At 45.6% G+C, this 11,425-nt stretch overlaps 1 protein-coding gene across 3 annotated transcripts; it reads right to left on the reverse strand.

Annotated features, from left to right (window-relative positions):
* Window positions 1-2,510: 2,510 nt before the first annotated feature.
* Window positions 2,511-10,928, reverse strand: bnipl (BCL2 interacting protein like). 3 transcript variants are annotated; one of them, XM_030749514.1, is made up of 10 exons: window positions 10,798-10,928; window positions 8,022-8,102; window positions 6,793-6,845; window positions 6,437-6,685; window positions 6,173-6,367; window positions 5,838-5,940; window positions 5,626-5,757; window positions 4,538-4,624; window positions 3,205-3,303; window positions 2,511-2,990 (listed from the first exon to the last, which is right to left on the reverse strand). In XM_030749514.1, exons 1-10 carry the CDS (start codon window positions 10,824-10,826, stop codon window positions 2,966-2,968), a joined length of 1,053 nt encoding a protein of 350 aa, XP_030605374.1. In that variant the 5' UTR covers window positions 10,827-10,928; the 3' UTR covers window positions 2,511-2,965. The 3 variants fall into 3 exon arrangements, with proteins under 3 accessions (XP_030605374.1, XP_030605373.1, XP_030605375.1); XM_030749513.1 differs by having other exon boundaries at window positions 10,783-10,918; XM_030749515.1 differs by lacking the exon at window positions 10,798-10,928 and adding an exon at window positions 8,464-8,710.
* Between the last annotated feature and the right edge of the window lie 497 nt (window positions 10,929-11,425).

Below are 11,425 nucleotides of genomic sequence, written 5' to 3' on the forward strand. Positions count from 1 at the left end.
GTGTGACAACTGCTGTGTGTTTTGTTTTCCAAGTTTTCGAGTGTTTCAAGTTTCGAGTTGCATGTGTCTTTTTGTTGCGGGCTCCCCATCTGCCTGTATCTTGTTTGAAGCCTGTTTTAAATAAACCTGCACGCCAAACCAGCTCTCGTCGTGTCCTGCACTGGGGTCCTCCCTGCCTTGCCTGCACCAGCCGTGACAGTATTAGTGTTGTGTGCTTTGTACATTTCCCCATACCTCCACAGAGTGACCGTGTATGGTTATGGAACAATACAGTTAATGTAGAAATGATTCTCCATTCAGTTTGAGATAATACTGCAATCATTTAGACATTTTTGTTTTTCCAGTGTTTATATGAACTTTTCAGTATAGTTAGGTCTCAGTTTATGTTCATGCACTTGTATTTCAACTTTGTTCCTCATAAATTGAAATGTATTTTTGTTTGCATTTCTAAATACACAATAATTTGTTTTGTTATAATTAAGCAATAATTTAATAATTTTAATTAATTTCCTAAAAGGTTAGTGTTACGGCTGCGTGCTGCGAACGATTCTGTTCTTTTTGTGGTTCATTTCCTGATCGTATGTTGCTCCCTTGTCCCCTAAAGGCCCGCGGGACGTAACTGTTAGTCATTACAAGTATTGACTGTAATTTCTCTCATCAGGTTAAATTTGTCAGCAGTTTATTCAATAACTCACTGCACCTGATCACCAAATAAACTTGATTTCACAATAAAATCAAAAATCCTGGTCAGTGAAAGTAGATGGAGTGATGGTGAGCATCTTCTGTCATTCACCTTTATCTGATCCCATAAGAAAATCGTCAGTAATTTTTAATAGAGCTGTTTCAGTTCTATGGTTTTGTCAGTAACCAGATTGGAATTTATCAGAGATATTGTTTCCTTCAAGTAACTGAAGAAGCTGATGAACAACAACTTTCTCAAGGATTTTAGAACTAAATGACAGTTTGGAAATTAGCCTGTAATTATCTCAAACAGTTGGGTCTAAGGAGGGTTTTTTAAGCAGAGGAAAGACAGTGGATGAAATGCAGACTGATGAAAGGGACTGATTTATAATAGAGAGAAGCCAGGGGGAGATGACAGGTAGAGCCTCTAATTAATTTAGGAGGGATACTGTCCTTTGGGCTGGAAGAAGTGTGCATGTGTAAAACAATATCAAGAAGATCAGTTGTGGAGATTAATTTAAACTTGGAGAACAGAACTGGGTGCGAGACCTGGATACTGTTAGTACTACTGTTTTTATTATTACTGCAGAAGACAATCGAAAGATTAGCTACTGATGTCATGGCTGCCTTGACTGAAAAGTCAGAGACTCACCAAATGGTTAAATCCTCTGAGCACCAAAGGTCATGGCAATCAGTCAACAGTCTGAAATATTTGACTAGAAATGAAAACGTCAACCTGTTGGTGGTACGAGAGGAAAAGTCCAGACTAACTAAAGTCACAGAGATTCATCCTGTGGGGGCCATCAATGTCTGAATGAATTTCATGGCAGCTATAACCATAAAATCTAACAGACCACGCTCTGCAGACCAACTTACCTTTGGATCCTGAGCTGCTCTCTGACAGCCTCTGCACCAGATCAGTTCTGCTCATGTCTGTTAAAACCTCCCCGATCACCTCCACAGCCTGCTGACCAAGTTCATCCACCATTGCATCCAGTACTCTGTGTGTTGTCTCTTTAAACAATGTCTTTATTTGTGGAAGTGATGAACTATTTTTTTTACTTACTTGCACTCTTTCCTGCTTCTTTTTTCTCTCTTTTTTTTCAAATAAAGGGTCACAGTAACAAGAGGAGCCTATAGAGAACCTATAGAGCTCATCTTGAAATAGCAAATATGTTTTGCACAACCATGCATTCAGATCACAGTTCTGTTTGCAAGATCTGCCAGACATGACAGGCTTTAAAATAAAAAATAAAAAAAAGTAAAGTATGAGCATGTACAGCACTCAATACTTAGTTGGGGCTCCTTTTGCCTGGATTACTGCAGCAATGCGGCGTGGCGTGGAGTCAGTCAGTCTGTGGCACTGCTCGAGTGTTATGAGAGCCCAGGTTGCTCTGATAGTGGCCTTCAGCTCTTCTGAATTGTTGGGTCTGGCGTATCGCATCTTCCTTTTTTACCCACACAAAGATTTTTAAATCCTTAATTACAAACAATTAACTGAGTGGGGCTGACTTCAGGCCTGAGAAATGAAGCAAAATGTTTTTTAGGCTGAGTCGGCACTAGGTTAAACTTCCTGTTATGTCATTGAAACATTGGACCACTGTCTGTTCTGCCTTTTCAATATGGTGGAAGGGTTTGTATAGATATAGAGACCAAACGTAGCTCAGAGCCCACAGCACACAAACACCTGGTTAAATCTGGCACTGAAACAATTTGAGAAGCTCGCTGTTGCTATTCTGCTACACGTAGATATTAATCAAGTAGAAACAACCCTCATGAAGCTCCAGCGCTGCAGTAAAACGCTACAAACGGGACGAGTCGGGCTGTTTGATCCATGCTTTTATTACAGGAAGTGCAGTAGGTGAAACACAATCAGCGGAACAATGAGCAGCTTCCTGCACTGAAGTGCCGCCCATGTGGTTCATTTGGACATGAAACCCTAAACCAGTTCAATCACCTGCATATACAGCGCCTGATTAGGCCCGCCCCCACACATCCTATAGTTCTGAGGTTCAGACAGAAACGTGACGCTGCAGCGTGCCAGCACCTCACTCTGACCTGCAGCTTAAATACGTCAATAAATAAACAGGAAGTCAAAGCTTGTTCAACTTTAGAGAAAAGAAGCAGCAGAGTTCTTCCGTTAACATGTTCATCCTCTCCGCGTTCGGCCCCCACCAACACAAATATACAGTAGTCTCTTCATATGTACACGCTACAGGTCAAAGGTCAGCAGGCCTCCTGTCAACCTCCAGGATCCCTCCAGTCTGACCACAGTCTCAGAATGTCATCTGTTCAACTTCCGATCAAACCTGCAGGAAAACGGGAGAAACAAGTTCATCTACAGTGTCACAAACAGCAGGTCCAATGACCTGAGACACACAGCAGAGTCAGTTACAGTTAAATTACTATAATAATTAGAGTCACAGCAGAGTCAGAGAGGAGTCTGAATTACAGAAAAGTCAGAGTAGAGTCAGAGTAGAGTCTGCGTTGCAGCAGAATCAGAGTAGAGTCAGAGGGTCTTACTGGCAGATGGCGTCTGGGATCTGCAGCTGGTCTGTGGGGATGAGTTCGGAGAGCTGCTCGAGACTCTGAACAAATCGGATCTTCCTGCTGAACTTATCACTGTGCAGAACAGGGCAAAGGTCAAAGGTGAACAAACCCCACAGAAAACATGAAGAAGTGAAGCAGAGGCAGTAAGAAACCAGACAGACTGTGTCTCTAATGTCACTCAGAGGAAGCACAAGGCAGCATTTTGAACTCCTGGGAACATAACGCACGACTTTCATCAGGACCTGAGATCATTTAAGCCAGGGGTGCCCAAACTTGTGGCCCACGGGCCGCTTCCGGCCCCGCCCCCTGCTTCTGGTCCGCAAATTGATGTCAAAAATAACTTTGACATTTCACTTAACCCTCTTAATCGGAGGGGAAAGCGAAATGTTAAAAAAAGTAACTTAAAGGGCCAAATTGTATGTTTGGTTTTTTTTTTTACATCAATTCGTGGACCGGAAGCAGGGGGCGGGGCCAGAAGCAGCCCACGGCCTGAGTTTGGGCACCCCTAATTTAAGCTCTAAGGGAATCGCGCTCGTGGAGTTTTTAATCTGAGCAGTGTAGAAATGACCACAGAAGGTCCATCTAAACTCTACAGGGAGGAAAAGCTTCAGGTCCTGCTGGGTTTGGGTCTGAGCTTTAGAAGACGACTAAATGCAGGAAAACTGGAGACAGGATTTGTAAAAGAAACGTTCCTACTGCAACATCCAACATCTGCATAACAAACAATCTTTACAACATTCAGCAAAAACAGTCACTGTGAAGCAGTGAGCTCAAAGAGGTTTTTTTCAGGCTGAGTGTTAAACAGGTCAGTTTGATCCATCAATCCATCCATCCATCCTCTTCCGCTTATCTGTTCAGGGTCATGGGGGGGCTGGAGCCTATCCAAGCTGTCATGGGAAGAGAGGCAGGGCTTTTTGTGTTTGATGTTCTTGTTAAATTTGGGGGCTCCGGTTTCTCCAGAAAGCTCCAGAAACTTCTGAACTACTGTTCTTTATGCTAATGAGGCACATTTTGAGGGCCGGTGCTCAGAGAGTCTCAGTGGGGAAAAATTATGGATTTTTCATGTTGCACACATCAGGGGTTTAAAATGAACTGGTTCACTGAAGGTGCCTCTGCTTTGGTTCAGCTTCTTCTTCTTCTTTTTGGTGTTTCACTGCCACCTTCTGCTGGTAGGAAGACACTACATCCAACCAGGGACCAGTAAAAACTAAATGTACAGTTTAAGAGCAGAAACAGCCACATGAGGTGGCTACAAGAAAACTGAAATGATCCTGTACTGAGGACTGCTGTGCGTGTGTCTGCTTACCTGATGAAGGGTTTGACCAAAGTGATGAGAGCTTTGATGTACCAGGCGGGATGGACGACCAGCAGCCCCTTCAGGTCCTTCTTCAGCCTGCAGAGACATGAGGACAGTGAACGCTGCAGCCCTGTTGGAACTGTTTGGACCTCCATTATGTCCCTTCCTGCTAAATCCACTGTTAAAAAACACCTGAGAGGTTTTCACTGCTTAAATGTTTCATACGTATTGTGACCTTCAAAGGTCATCGTGACTCTGCGTGTGCGGTGCATTCTGGGTCAGTGACTAACAGCTGGTTGTACTCCACAGTGATGGCTGTTACTTCTGACAGACCGGAGTTTATGGACGATTAAAAAAGCTGCACGGCGCTGCTTTGGTTGTAAAGAAAGTGATGTTCGTCTGCAGAGCTCTGCTGAGGATGAGGAGACACAGCAGGTGGGGAGAAGGTGACCTCCAAAGAGCCGTGGTTCTCTTCTCAGCTCTCCGATGCATTCCCAGCAAACATGGCTGAATTCCTGAGGTCATCTCGCAGGTCAAAACTGGTTGCAGCATGACAGCAAAAGCGGAAACACAGACGGGTGGATGTTGATGTCGTGTCTAGATGGAGCAGGGGTCCAATCAAAGCATCTCTTACAAAGTGTGAACGTTTGATCAGATTAATGCAGTGAAGGCATTAAATGCATCTTGGTTTTTTTAACTGATCATTATTTGATTACTAAAACAGGTGACCACACACGCCTCCTCCATCGTTTTAAAGTACAAAACTCTTATGCACATTTAAACAGAGCTTAACAAGAACTATCTCTAACCCTCCTGTGACGGACGTGACCCACTGTGAAGCTCAGACGCTCTCTGCTCCTGCGACCGCCTTCGTGTTGACGTACAGCTGCACTAACAGCCTCTACGTTTTCCTCCTCAGTTACGTTGACGTTCAGAAGGTCAGACAGCCATCGCGTTCGTCTCCATACACACAGGTGGGGACGTGAACAGTGAGTGGTTATAAGAAGCGCTACACGTCTTCAGAGTCTCTGTTCCTTTAAAAAGGAAGAGAAAGTAAAGCCTCCGCCCCTCAGGGTTGATAGGTGAGGCCGTCATACCTCCTGTCGATGGACGTGTAGCACTGGTGGAGCCATTTGATGGAGGGCAGCTTGTTTCTGGGAGCCATGGCGCACAGGTAGATCAGCAGGTAGTTTTCTGAGACCATCAGGTCCAGCGTCCCCACGATGTACCTGCGGGTGAACACAGATGCTAAAGGGGGCGTGGCTCACACCTGCTAACATGTGACCAAAATGTCTAGGTCCAAGCTCACCTAAACAGGTTGTCCATGACGTACTCGTAGTCCTCCACCGTGTTCTCCGGCAGGTAACAGGAAGTGAACAGGATGATGGCATTCATCCCATCTCCATAGTAACCTGTCAACCAATCACAAGCAGAGCTGTCATGGTGTGATTTCAAATACAACACACTACTGTCTTCATGTCACCTACAGGTGTGTTTCATGTGAGCTAGTGACCTCTGACCTCCTCTGGTAATATTCTAGTTGTATTTCAGGTGAGATAGTAACCTCTGACCTCTTGCTGGTGTGCTACAGCTGAGTTATAGCTGTGTTTTAGGTGTGTTTCAGGTGAGTGTGTGACCTCTGACCTCCATGGGACAGGACCTGCAGGTAAGGCTCCAGGACGCTCATGTTGACCTGATATTCATGTCCCGAGATGCAGAACCTTCTCCAACGACGCCCCCTGCTGTCCAGCTGATCCAGCTCCATCAGACCCTCAGACTGCTCCACCGGACTTCTGGCCACACCCACAGCACCACCTTTCCCCATCCGAGGGAGGTCATCTAGGAGACAGAGGTCTGAGGTCAGCTGTTTTTCTCTTACGTCACTTCCTGTGAGTGCATGTGACTCACCATCCCACTCGAGGTCATGCACGCTGTCCGGCAGGGTTCCCGTTTCGCTGTCCGACGGCGTCTCCAGAGCTTCCAGGTTGATGTCAAGTGATGGTGTGTCATCTGGCGTCCCTGACAGCGCAGCCGCAGAGAAACTGTTTCGATCGTTCGAGTCGCGGCGGTTCAGAGTCAGGCTCAGAGTTGGCGCAACCAGACGCTTCTTAGCTCCGCCTCCATTGTTAACTGATTGGGCGAGGAAGGTGGGTGAGGCTGGAAAAGGAGTGAACAGGTATTGATTTCTGATTGTTCTGATCAATTCTGGCCATTTGTAGATTTATATACAAATAAAGCTTTAGATTACAAAAACAGGTTTTCACCGAAGTCTCTGGCGCCTTCTGCTGGATTTTCAGTGTCGTCCTCTGGAAGTGGTCTGAAGCAGTGAGCCCAGCAACACCAACCAGGTAAAAACAGGTAAACAGATAACACAAAGGCCTGTTAGCATACCTTAGCATTCCTTTATCTGCATCAATCAGGGTCTCCTCACGCACATTAGCTTTGATTATAGCATGGCTAACATCTATTAATTCTCCCAAAAATCACATCCCCACAGAGACTGTCTGCTAGCAGACCACCAAAATCTGAAAAAATTACCTAAACAAAGACCCAGAGAAAACCTGACCCTTAGCCTTGTCCACCCAAATTAGAGAGTTCATCCACCTGGTCCTTACTCAGAGTTTCTGATTTCTCAGACTTTTTATCTGATGCTGTAGATGCTGAAAATGGCAGCCTCAACACTGCATTTAAGCTAATATTAGATTCAATTGGTTTCTCTCAAAACGTAAAGGAGCCCACCCACCACTTTAATCATACTCTGGATCTTGTCCTCACATATGGCTACCTAAACTCTGCTCCCAGTGAGGTCGATTATCTTGTCAATAGTTTTACATCCTCACTGCGCACGACTTTGGATACTCCCATATTGGCTTCTTTTCATTGGCTCCCCGTTAAATCTAGAATAGAATTTAAAAATCAGGCCCCATCTTATCTCAAAGACCTCATAGTCCCATATCACCCCAACAGACTGCTGGCTTACTTGTGGTTCCTCGGATACTTAAGAGTAGAATGGGAGGCAGAGCCTTCAGCTTTCAGGCGCCTCTTCTGTGGAACCAGCTCCCAGTTTGGATTCAGGAGACAGACACCCTCTCTATTTTTAAGATTAGGCTTAAAACTTTCCTTTATGATCAAGTTTATAGTTAGAACTGGATCAGGTGACCCTGAACCCTCCCTTAGTTACGCTACAATAGGCCTAGTCTGCTGGGGGGTTCCCATAATGCACTGTTTCTTTTCATTCACCTCTTTTTACACTGTTTATACCCCACTCTGCAGATGGTCACAGCAGATGACTGTCCCCCCCCCCCGAGCCTGGTTCTGCTGGAGGGTTCTTCCTGTTAAAAGGAGGTTTTTCCTTCCCACTGTCACCAAGTGCTGCTCATATGGGTTGTTTTGACTGTTGGGTTTTTTTCTATAATTACTGTAGGGTCTTTACCTACAATATAACGTTTGTTGTGATTTTAATCTGAGTGTCAGGTTACAGGTGAACTCTGACCTGGGGAAGCCGTCATCCTGCCACTCCTCATTCAGCTCCATGTCCTGGATGTTGGGGGGACCCGAGGCCCCTGGAGCTGACCTGGCAGTGCAAACAAAAACTGAAACTGTCACATGATTCAGAATCTCCACCTTTATTTTCTGAGTATTCTTCTTCAGGTGTGTGTTTGGATGGTTTTTTGTTGTTGTTTATTAAAAGTTAAAGATCATTAAATAAAAATGTCTCATCAGAGATTTATGATTCACTGGTACACAGTACACACACACACACACACACACACAGTACACACACAGTACACACAGTCTAATTTTAGCTTCTTCCTGCCAAACAAAGATGTTACCTGTCAGCAGGTAAACCTCTTCAGTTTGGCAAGCAGCTCATCATTAAAAATCACATCAAACTAAACAAACCTGACCAACAGCTCCAACTATCTCAGACACACCTGAACATGTGAGTAGGGGCGGGGCTCCTTTGTTCCTCTGTTTGTTGTGAGGCTGCCACACCTTCATGTTACTGTAGCTGGAAATCAGGGTTGATCAACTCTGAGTTTCCTGTTCTAGAACAGCTGATCAGAGTCAGTTCAATCAGCTCTGAGTATGATCACCCTGAGTTAGCGCATGCGCGAGTAAGGAAAGAAATCCATCAATGGAGCACCAATACCAGGATTCACCATGGCAATGGGTAAATAAAGGGCGGAGCCTCCATTTTAATCCGATGGATGGAGGATCGCACGTGTCAGTGTGGAGAATGACACGTGCGATCCTCACTTTAATCAGCCTGACCCGCTCTGACTGTAAAAGCTTCATGTTACAAATAAAAATAACAAACTAACGTCTAACTGGGATTTCAGTGTTTGTAGAAACATAAACGATGAATTCGCTCCTCTGACGCTCTGACAGCCACTTTATGAAGGAGGAAATGAATCGGAGTGTCAGACAGGTGGTTCAGGTGCAGCAGGAGGGGCGGAGTCAGAGACAGTTTGTTGGATAAAACCTGCCAGGTTAGGGTCACAGAGTCTGTTGCCATGGTAACTGACTCAGAGGAGTTAGCTCTCTTCCTGGAACTGAAAACCCAAGTTTCCTCATTTTAGGGTTAACAAACCCAGAGTTGTAGCTAAACCTGCTTCCTGGAACAGAGCCCAGGTGTGGAGCAGAAAGAGGGCGGTCCTCTGCAGGTGAGGGTTCATATTTTCACTGCGGTACCTTCAGGATCTGGCTGGGTAAAAACAGAACTCTGATGATGCTCCACAGGTCAGGATCAGAGGGTTCCAAAGGCAGAAGAGAAGGGATCGGAAGTCTGTAAAGGTTCCTCGGACTAAGAGTCACTCCTGAGAAAATGAGAACCAAAGAAAATTCCAAAACTTTCGATGAATCTGCTCTCAAAATTCTGTGAAGATAAAAGCTCTTCACAAAGCTTCTCAGCCAATCAGAGAGCTGCTGAGGTGAGAACCTGTGAGGAGGAGGAGTTTAAGAGAATGAAGTCTGCAGATCATACAGTCTGCTTAATTCTTCTTCACCCGCAGAGATTCTCAAAGTGTGGGTGGTGGCTGCCTAGTGGAGTGTGGAGGTACTGCAGGCGGGCTGCACAGAACAGGGCCAATCATTTCCTCTAGGACAGACATTTACCTGGACACAGACTGACCCACACCTCCCAGTGTGTGAATGTACATGCTGCAGGTTAAAGTCCGGTTCCTCCTCACCTGTCAGTGTCACACACCTCACCTCCATCTTCCCACAGAGTCAGGCAGGAGGCTCAGGTCAGGCACTCTCAGACAGGATTCTTGGCTCTGAGCTCGTTCCAGCAGATGGTGCTCTTGGGCCGAGAGCTGCTGATTCAGCTCCTCTTGTTGTGATTGTTCTCCTCGTCCTCGCCGTCACTCCGAGCTTTCCAGCCCCGATCCTCAGCTCCGCGTGCTGTAAAACATCAGCAGATAAGCAGTAGCTTCTACCCAGCCCCTCACCTGAGAGCAGAGATGAAGCTGCAGGTTCTGAAGAAAGCTGATGGAGTTTGGTGAGAGGTGATCGGTTTGTTTCTGCATCAAGTCAAACAAGTTTTAGATTATTGGAAGTTTGTTTGGTGAAGTTACGTCAGCATCGTGTCCACACTCTGAAGCCTCTTCTCTTTTTCTTCTGCTGATTCTGCTCCATAGATCAGGTGTTTGCAGCTGCATGCTGGGAAATCATCTTCATCAAACAGTGATGCTGAAAGATCCTCGGTATCCTCAATTTTACAAACGGAGACCTCTGACACGCTGTCTTCAGTTATGAGAGGAAGCCATACCCACCGGGTGAGAATGAGTCAGGGGCTGTGAGAGGAGTCTCTGCATGTGCGTTCAGATTTTTCAGAGTGTATTCAGGGACTCAGGAGGATCAAAAGCTTTAAAAGGAGAGACTTCTCTGGTCTTTGAATCTGATCTCAGATCCAGAAACAGGCATCAGCTTCCTGTCTGAGGACCAGAACCTGATCAGGAGCTGCAGAACTTCAAAACTCATCAATAAGAAAGTGATCAGAGATGAGAAACTGAACCATGACATCCCACAGCAAACAGGAAGTCAGCTGACATCACTGTCGGCCGATCAAAACAGCCCCGGAAACATCAGACAGTGAACACATCACAGGGACCCCTTCAGTGACTGTCAGGAAGAACGAGCGCCAGCAGCAGAAACAGTTTGAAGTGAAGTTCCTCTTTATGACGAGACAGGAAACGCACGCAAAAACACAAACACACACACAGTGCACTGTTTCATCTATAAATATTTACCTGTCCTTGGAGTACCTGTCTGTGTGCTCAGTGGGGGAGCTCATGATGTCACTCTGATGTCACGGCGTGTTCTGACCAGCATGTAGGACCCGCCGGATGTCTGAGTGTGTGTTGTCCTCCTTCCTCTCTCTCGCTCTCTCTCTCTGAGGGAGTTCCCACTCTGACTCTAAGGGGCTCACTCACCCTCGCTCGCTCTCTGTCTGCCCGACAGGTTTGTCTGCATTTCACCCCAGAGCCGTCTGATTGGCCATGCTCACCTGCTCCCTGTACACAGGTGAGGTGGCGGATCAGCTTCAGCCTGCTTCATTGAAAATCCACCAATCAGCTGCTGAGTAGCTTAAAAAAAAAAAAAAAAAAAAAAAAAAAGAAGCTAAGCAGGAGGAAATGCCAGGCATCCTCAGGGTCTTAGTGCCTGCCTGTTCCAGAGAGAGCTTTAAAATGAGCTTTATTGTAAAATTCAGAGATGGGAAGGACAAAATGTGAATGTTTGGGAGGGGAAAAAAAAAAAAAAAAAAAAAGACATCCAGAGATGACTGGTGAGTTGAAATGTTTAAAGTCATAATCGTTTCACGTTGAGTCACACGTTTGAGTTTCACTTAATGTGAGCAAAGCAAAAATTCAGAGTCTAAATTCAAAGTCGTGA

This window comes from Archocentrus centrarchus, chromosome 16 (genome assembly GCF_007364275.1).
Source record: "Archocentrus centrarchus isolate MPI-CPG fArcCen1 chromosome 16, fArcCen1, whole genome shotgun sequence".
NCBI classification, from domain to species: Eukaryota; Metazoa; Chordata; class Actinopteri; order Cichliformes; family Cichlidae; genus Archocentrus; species Archocentrus centrarchus.